At 41.9% G+C, this 7,944-nt stretch overlaps 2 protein-coding genes across 2 annotated transcripts in view; one reads left to right on the top strand and one right to left on the bottom strand.

Annotated features, from left to right (window-relative positions):
• Positions 1–4,117: 4,117 nt before the first annotated feature.
• LOC126570387 (putative gustatory receptor 94a) lies at positions 4,118–5,615 on the top strand. Its single transcript, XM_050228120.1, has 4 exons — positions 4,118–4,954; positions 5,029–5,316; positions 5,384–5,473; positions 5,550–5,615. Exons 1-4 carry the CDS (start codon positions 4,118–4,120, stop codon positions 5,613–5,615), a joined length of 1,281 nt encoding a protein of 426 aa, XP_050084077.1.
• Positions 5,616–5,770: 155 nt separating this feature from the next.
• The window catches only part of LOC126581308 (sorting nexin-2), a 4,845-nt gene continuing 2,671 nt past the window's right edge, over positions 5,771–7,944 (bottom strand). Inside the window, exon 5 of the mRNA XM_050244874.1 lies at positions 5,771–7,944. This exon is cut by the window's right edge and continues 304 nt beyond it. The gene's annotated coding sequence lies outside the window, so the exon portion shown is untranslated.

A 7,944-nucleotide genomic window follows, 5' to 3' on the forward strand; every position in this document is an offset into this window, starting at 1 on the left:
AATAAATGGCATAGAATAACCTAAATAAAACTGTTTTATTTTTTAAAAATCGGCTGAAAATGGCAGATCTATTCAACATTAATATAGGATACATCCTGATGGCGCACCCTGTACTAATATGGCGGCGTTATACTGTCTACAACATGATTTTTTTTAATATGTCACTATTTATAACATTGCATATATTGAACCTGTCTTATTTTTCCAAATGGCATCATTCCCAGCTTGGTTCAGTTGATGATTGATTATTAGTGCGGTTTCAGGGCAAAGTAAATTTGAAAACATTCCGCTTAAAATGATTCGTTGCAAATATCACTCACACGTGCTCAAAAGATAATTCCACACAATGAAACACCAAATTATCCGATAGTATGGCCTAGGTAATAAAATGAATCGCGAGAAGAAAATCATAATTTAATCGCTCAAATTGTTTACAAAAACTAAGCTTAAACCTAAGGTTAAACCTCACCTCTGATCGGCAACGTTACCTTTGGTTCTTATCTTGGGACTACACAACAATGGTTGAATGTTTTTCATTCATTGATATTCGTTACAACCCGGGGCACTGGTAGCGGGAAGGCGTTTACATTGAATCTAAATATCATAACAACCGTAGCATTCCCTTTCGCCGCTCCGGCACTTTACTTCTCTTTTTTATTATTATCCTAAGGTCGCTAAGGGGGGTGAAAGCATTAATATGGCCGCATCAACGCTCATCGATTGTTTACGTAATCAATTGCTTGCTCCTGCATTATTGAGCACTTTCTGTCACCTGGACTTGTAACCGATCGACGTTTCGACAGGAGATCGGTAATGAAGCTGTAATTAAATAGTAAATAGATGGTTCAGGTTTTGCACCAGGTATGTTCTCGTGCTTGCTAGCTCATAGCGTGGTGGCTCAGTGTCACGAATTGCTCCTATCGGTTAAAACATGGCGCTCGCATGGGCCCTCTTTAAGTTGTTATACGTGAAAGTTGCGTTGTTTGGCGTGATGCCTTTTAAATACTATCTTCATCAGAAGAAACTTGAACTGCGGTGGGAATTACTAACTTACAGTTACCTCTTTACCATCTCCTTGTTAGCTTTCCGTTTGACGATGCATGGTGGTTGGTTCACGGATTATGATTTTAAGAACTTCAGTGTGATGGCCATTGCCATGTATGCTACGGAATGCACCGAAGTTTGTATGCAGGTCATCCCGTCCTGCTTTCTGCTGTGGCACCACGAGACGATGCATCAAATGTTCGATCATCTGAAACAGCTCTATCACAGCCGATTGTTGCTAGAGCGCATACGTTGGCATCGGTGGTTCTACCGTTGCTTCTTGTACAACGCGAGTTACGAGGGAATCTTTGTGGTGATAACGTTGCTCTACTTTGGATTACCGTACGACGCACTGTTGAGTCACTTCTTGCCACTTATACCCGCAATCCTTTTGACCATGTTCATCAAGGCGGCCATTATGCTGATCATGTACGGAGTCGGACAGTATCTGTTGCAAGCCGTTGGTGCACTACAAGTCAAACAGCTGCACGACGATAGCTGGTCCAACGATCAACGAATCTATCGTGAACAGTGGGGATTAATAGAGTATTATGAGCGGATGTGGCGGTGCACGGTTCTGTTTAACAATCTGTTCGGTGTGCCGATACTGTGCTATCTCTTCACGGTGTTCCTCAGTAACACAACGATGCTCTACACCATAATGACCGGAGTGTTGATTGGGATGGACAAATCCTCAGTTGCAAGTCAAGTCATAACAATGGGGGAGATGTTTTGGGCTATCTGTGAACTACTCTACTTGATGCAGTTGATAGGAACCTGCAAACGGATACAGGATGAGGTGAGCTAAATCTAAATGTTGTGCTTTATATGGGCGTGACGGTGAGATATTCTACTTGGTGCATTAGAACAGATTGGATCTATACGTCGACAAAACAGTTGGGAACTAAAGGAGAGTATTGCGTAGAGAAAGAGTTCCACGATTGATCAGATCTTCACTATTAGACAAGTCTTCAGGCAACAGCGTTAGCAACCAACCAGTCATAATTCAGCTTCAGGAAGTAAATTCGCTTGAGCAATCTGTCAGAGGCACAAATTTGAGAGTGCATACAGCGTATATTGTACCAGTACTCAAATACGTCTTGGACACTGTCCAAGACATAGACGAAGCCTTTTTATGAACATAAATCCTCCTATTCTAAAATTCCTCAGAATGGTATTTGGTTCAGTTTTATGAGAAGGAACAAGATGAAGAAGCCGATTAAACGTAGAATTTTGCGCGTTGTATGACGGTCTAAATGTAGTGCAGCACATGAGATTCGACTGGTCTCGATGGGTTAGGCATCTCATGATAATGGCAGACGACAACTCAACCCGTTGACAACTCTTAGGCCTTGCCGATGGACAGTAATAGCTTGGTAGGAGCAAATCGAGGTGGAGCGATATTTACGTCGAAATTACTGGAATAGCGCGTTGGTTGACGACGACATTCAATTCCCTGTTTAGAAATGAAAACCTTATTGTGGCCGCATGGACGGTCATCAATTGTTTACCTAGTCAATGGCTTGTGTCTGCATTATTGAGGACTTTGTGTCGCCTTCGTCCAGAAGAAGTGTTTTCCACATCATTCAGCTTACCGAGTAGTAATTTAATAATAAATAGACGCTTTACGTGTGTGCTCGTGCCTCATAGCTTGACCCGTTTGATAGGTTCTGGGCTGACGTGTTGACTTAGTGTTACGGATCGCTCCTATCGGTTAAAACATGGCGCTCATATCGTTCCTCTTTAAGTTGTTGTACGTGAAGGTTGTGTTGGTTGGCGTGATGCCTTTTAAATACTATCTTCATCGGAAGAAACTTGAACTACGGTGGGAGCTATTGATATACAGTTACGTATTTACCATCTCCATGATCGCCTTTCGCTTGTTGACGAATAGTGATTGGTACAAGGAACTTACGGTTGAGAGCTTCAGTGTGATGGCAGTTGCCACATATGCTATGGAATGTATCGAAGTCTGCCTCCTAGCCATCTCATCCTACTTTCTGCTGTGGCACCACGAGACGATGCATCAAATGTTCGATCAACTGAAACTGCTCTATCATACCCGGCTGCTCATTAAACACATGCGTTGGCATCGGTGGTTCTACCGTTGCTTTGTCTACAACGCGTGTTACGAGGGAATCTTTGTGTTGGTGATGATGTTCTACTTTAGCTTACCCTATGAACAATTGCTGCGCGATCTCCTGCCAATAATGCCCGCGGTCTTTGTGACCGCATTTATCAAGGCTGCCGTCATGCTGATCATGTATGGAGTCGGACAGTTTCTGTTGCAAGCCATTGGTGCACTTGGCCTACAAGTCAAACAGCTGCACGACGATAGCTGGTCCAACGATCAACGAATTTATCGTGAACAGTGGGGATTAATAGTATATTATGAGCGGATGTGGCGTTGTACGGTACTGTTTAACAATCTGTTCGGTGTGCCGATACTGTGCTATCTCTTCACGGTGTTCCTCAGTATCACGTCGATGTACTACACCATAACGACCGGAGCTCTGACGGGGATGGACAAATCCTCAGTTGCAAGTCAAGTCATAACGATCGCGGAAGTGTTCTGGACTATTTTCGAGCTATTGTACTTGATGCAGCTGATAGGGACCTGCCACTGCATACAGGATGAGGTGAGAATTGTAATGGATGGATGTTTTCAAATTTTGTTTTTCTTATTAATGTTGTCGCTTGTAATTTTATCGAGCCACAATTCCTGTCGCCCAACTCGGACGGCGGCTATCCCGTTAATGGATTATGTGGTGACCATGGGATGGGATAATGATATTATGTTCGGTTTGTCGTGTCACTCTGGAGCATAACAGTTTGTCATAATATTTATTGACAACTCGCATTGAGACTCGCATTAATTCCAGTTAAATGATATGGCATCGTCTGTGGAAGTTTGATTTGCTCAGCAGCACAACAGTAACTGGTTATTACTTATTTTACTTTATTTACATGGCATCCAGTTTTCCAATATTATCAAGCATTCGCTTCGAACTAGCGTCAGTTCAGTAGATGCATCGTAGTCGCGAGTAGCTTGCAATCCGAGGTGCAGTAAAACATGATCAGTGAAAAAGTTTTCCATTATTTGCTGATCATCATGGCAGTGCAGGCCACCGTGTTCGGCATGTTAACGCTCAGATACGATCGTCGCAAGCGAGAACTCTGTGTGTCCAAGCTGCTGGTTGTTTATAGCATTTGCCTAACGGTTGGCTTTGCCATTACCTACCAGAGCACGCTGTTTCTGTTAGCGCAGGCTAGATTTCGGTCGGGTTATAAGCTCACGTTGGTTCACATCAGTATCACTGCTGTCCAGGGTCAGGTCGTGATGTACTCGTTCATATCATCGGCGGTTCGTCGCTATCGTAAACGGTTCGATGTGGCACTGATAATGAAGGAGCTACAGCAACTGCAGCACGAGTTATTCAACGAAAATGAGCTGAAACAGCATTGGAATAAGCTTCTTATTCGCAAGATGGGCACCAGCCAACTGATCCTGATCAGCGGTTTTGTGCTCGGTGTTACAGAGCTACTGCAGAGGAATAGTGACGATAACGTTTACGAAGAGATCGGTCTGTTGATAGTGTTTTACTATCCCAAGATTGCGATTCAATTCTCGATCTCGATGTATTTCGGTGTCATCATGTTTCTGCAAAACCTACACTATGCGTTGAACGAACGGCTGAAAGTGATCGTGTATGAACATGAGGAGGATTGCAGAAAAATGCCTTTGCGGGGGTATACTCGCACCCAGCGTGCGGTCTATCTTCGCAGTAAGTTGGACTATATCTGTTTAGCACGATGTCGCATTGCGACATGCTGCCGAAAGGTGCATGGTTTCTACGAAAGGATGCTCCTGTCGAGCAGCTTTCTCTGTATGACTTTTATCATCTACCAGGTAATCGCCGGCGGCAGACAATTCGCCAGTGTTTCTGAGATTCTGAATCATGCTTACGTGTCATGCAATGGCAGCTGTATCTTTTTTTCGAAATTTTTTACATGCATTTCCAAGCGGAAACTAATCTGTCGGTCGTTGGTTTGCTCCATGAGGCGATGACGTGCGTGTTTTGCTTCTTTGAGATATACAGCATGGCACAAGCTTGCGAAGCAGTACGCCATCAGGTTATAGCACATTACTGGCGCCGTAAACCTGCTCTCCAAATCTTTTCTCGTCTCTGCTGTCCATTTCAGTCACGAAAGATGCAAACGTTACTCCTCCGTTTGAACGTTCCGAAGATGGATCACAAATTGAAGCAATGCGTATGTAGTACCGAATAGACTATGCCGATCGGTTCTTCACTTTAACCACAAGTTTACTCTTTTCCAGATTGAAGTGTTTGCCCTGCAAACCCTACATCAACCGATCGAGTTTACTGCTTGCAATATGTTCATCCTGGATTATACGGTGTTGTTTTCGGTATGTAGCTCAATTGAGTAACGTGCTCATGATAGAGCATTTAATGATGCTTATTTGTCTGCTCCATTATCGTCAGATCATAGCTTCTGTCACCAATTACCTCATCATTCTTGTGCAGTTTGAACTGGCAACCGAGAAATGAATTAAGAAATGGTGGCTGTTATTGGCTTCACGGAAAGTAATGACATCAGAAGAGTAAAAAAAACGATCCTCTTGGTTCTCGAAGATTTCTTTCTCTCGTGACAGGATTATGAACTATCAATTAAAAAAAACTGTAACACTATGAAACAATTGTAATAGAATATAGATATATATGTGTATATATATATTTATATATGATTTTAAACATAGCTCTTAAAATTATAACAGTTCTTACGTGTGGTTGTGTTGCAGTTGTCCTCTCTCATCTTTATTCAACCAACTTGTGAAAGGTGAATGAAATGTAGCCTTCCTTTCCGAAAATTTCACCATTCGGTGTGTCTGTGTTTGGGTGTGTCAGAGAGCAAGATATCCAAGTGGATAGCATAATGAGGAGCGTTCCATCATTAACCGTAAACAAGTCATAAAAGAATGACATTCCTATCTCTCTCTTCGTTTTCACATTCAGGTGCACCTAACTATGACTAAACGAATCACTTACTATTATGCACGATTCTCTCACAATGTTTGGTTCCACGAGGATCTAACAATGTGGCTTACACACTCTCTGCACTCTTTATTTCCTCCTTCCTCCGTGCTTGCAACGCGTCGCTTACAAAAGCAGTGAAGTGGCAGCAAGAGTTTGAGGGAAAAGAAGAAAATTGAGACAAATGATTGACTTCAAATGCACCTTCAAATCAGTACTGGGCTTCCTTAAAAAGGAATTCAATAATGCTATAACGAAAGAGGACTCCACTGGAATGCTATGTCGGTTGGATGAACGGAAACCGTCGACTAATCAAGTTGATTGTATGTAGAAAAACATCAAATGTAGTATACTCAGACCACCGCCTCACTATAAGGGCCAGTCGCTACACGTTTAACAAAATTTGTTTTGATTGTTTTAAGCTTTCGTCGGGACGAGCTGTCGCAATGCTATACACAACTGAAATTGATCGACTGAGTTGCCTCTATCATAACCATATATTGGGGCCGATGCACTTTTTTCCTTTCATCTTCCTTTACCACTGGACCGCATGGTGATCCGATGTGGCATACCTAATCGTTTGAAGCTGTGTGTGAACTAGCCATAGCAATCAGCCAATTGAGGATTCGGTCAATGCTTTTTCACGCTGTATACTCCGTTTATAGTACTGTTTGATCCATGTTTCAATTCTTTGTATATAAAAAACAAACAAACTAATTTCAATGCTGTATCCCTTTCCATCGTCCGCAGACATTATTTGACCACATTCGAGTGTTATACTCATTCTGCACTATTTACTGCTTTATAGAAAACTTCAGCCGATGAAAACGACGCGATTAATTTGCGTTCCTTTGCGTTTGCTGTTTCTACATGTAGCTGTCCAACACAGGAGTGTTTACAATTCCAAGCATATCTGAGAGGCTTTATTCGTCGGTTCTATACAGAACGTGCAAGAAGGAAAGGTTCATAATTTATCATTTCACTTCGTCCTATTAATACTTCATAGTCACGTAACACCAGCGGTATAGTAAATAGGTTGTTTGTCGGTGATATGACACTCGATGGTCACGGGAAGGAACAAAACAACAAGGAACAAACAGTGACCAGCGATGTTTTGAAAATGTTTTCCAGAAGCTATAGTAAATGAAATCAAATGTTAACCAAACCTTTTGGAAAGTTCATAACCAACAACCACAACTGATTCGTAACGAGCCTTCGACAAAGAATGCTAAATTATCGGCAAACAACCCTTCTAAATATTTAATAAACTATTCACTCTAGCTCATCTCCTGCTAGCGTATTAGTTGAAACTAGCAGTTGCGTGGAAAAGTGTGTTGCTTCACAAGGTTGGTTTTATGTATGTACATCGCAAAAGGGCTACAGACTGGATACGGCCGGTTACATTCTATAAAATTATTGCAAAAAAGTAATATAGTCGTAGCTTGTAGTGAAAATGCGTGGTTTTGAATATCAGACATGCAGAAGCGTAACTGAAGCCTTTGGGCGAGAATGCTACGCTACCGAAACCGAACTGGCGGCTGTAGGAAACGGGAGTTTTGAACTAACGCTACGACACCAGATTTACATGATTTCGTTAACATGCACATTCTTGGCGATTACATTATTTACATAACATCACTTTTTTGGTCATTCGATTTCGATATAGGTCTCTTCTAACATTTGTTTTTGTTTAATTTTTTTTTCGAGCGCAATTATAATCGATTTTTGTTTGTAAGAAAGGGGGGCACTACATGTAGTATTTGTATATATCATAGATCTGAACTGGGAAGCAAAGAGAGAAAGAGTGAAAAACTTAACGAAAGCAAATGGACTACGCTTTGTTCTT

This window comes from Anopheles aquasalis, chromosome 2 (assembly GCF_943734665.1).
Source record: "Anopheles aquasalis chromosome 2, idAnoAquaMG_Q_19, whole genome shotgun sequence".
NCBI classification, from domain to species: domain Eukaryota; kingdom Metazoa; phylum Arthropoda; class Insecta; order Diptera; family Culicidae; genus Anopheles; species Anopheles aquasalis.

Bases quoted from the DNA above. Each gene is read 5' to 3' on its own strand.
- LOC126570387 (XM_050228120.1), top strand. From the start codon at position 4,118: ATGATCAGTGAAAAAGTTTTCCATTATTTGCTGATCATCATGGCAGTG. The intron at 5,317-5,383 runs GTATGTAGTACC...ACTCTTTTCCAG, and splicing joins ATCACAAATTGAAGCAATGC to ATTGAAGTGTTTGCCCTGCA. The intron at 5,474-5,549 runs GTATGTAGCTCA...CATTATCGTCAG, and splicing joins ATTATACGGTGTTGTTTTCG to ATCATAGCTTCTGTCACCAA.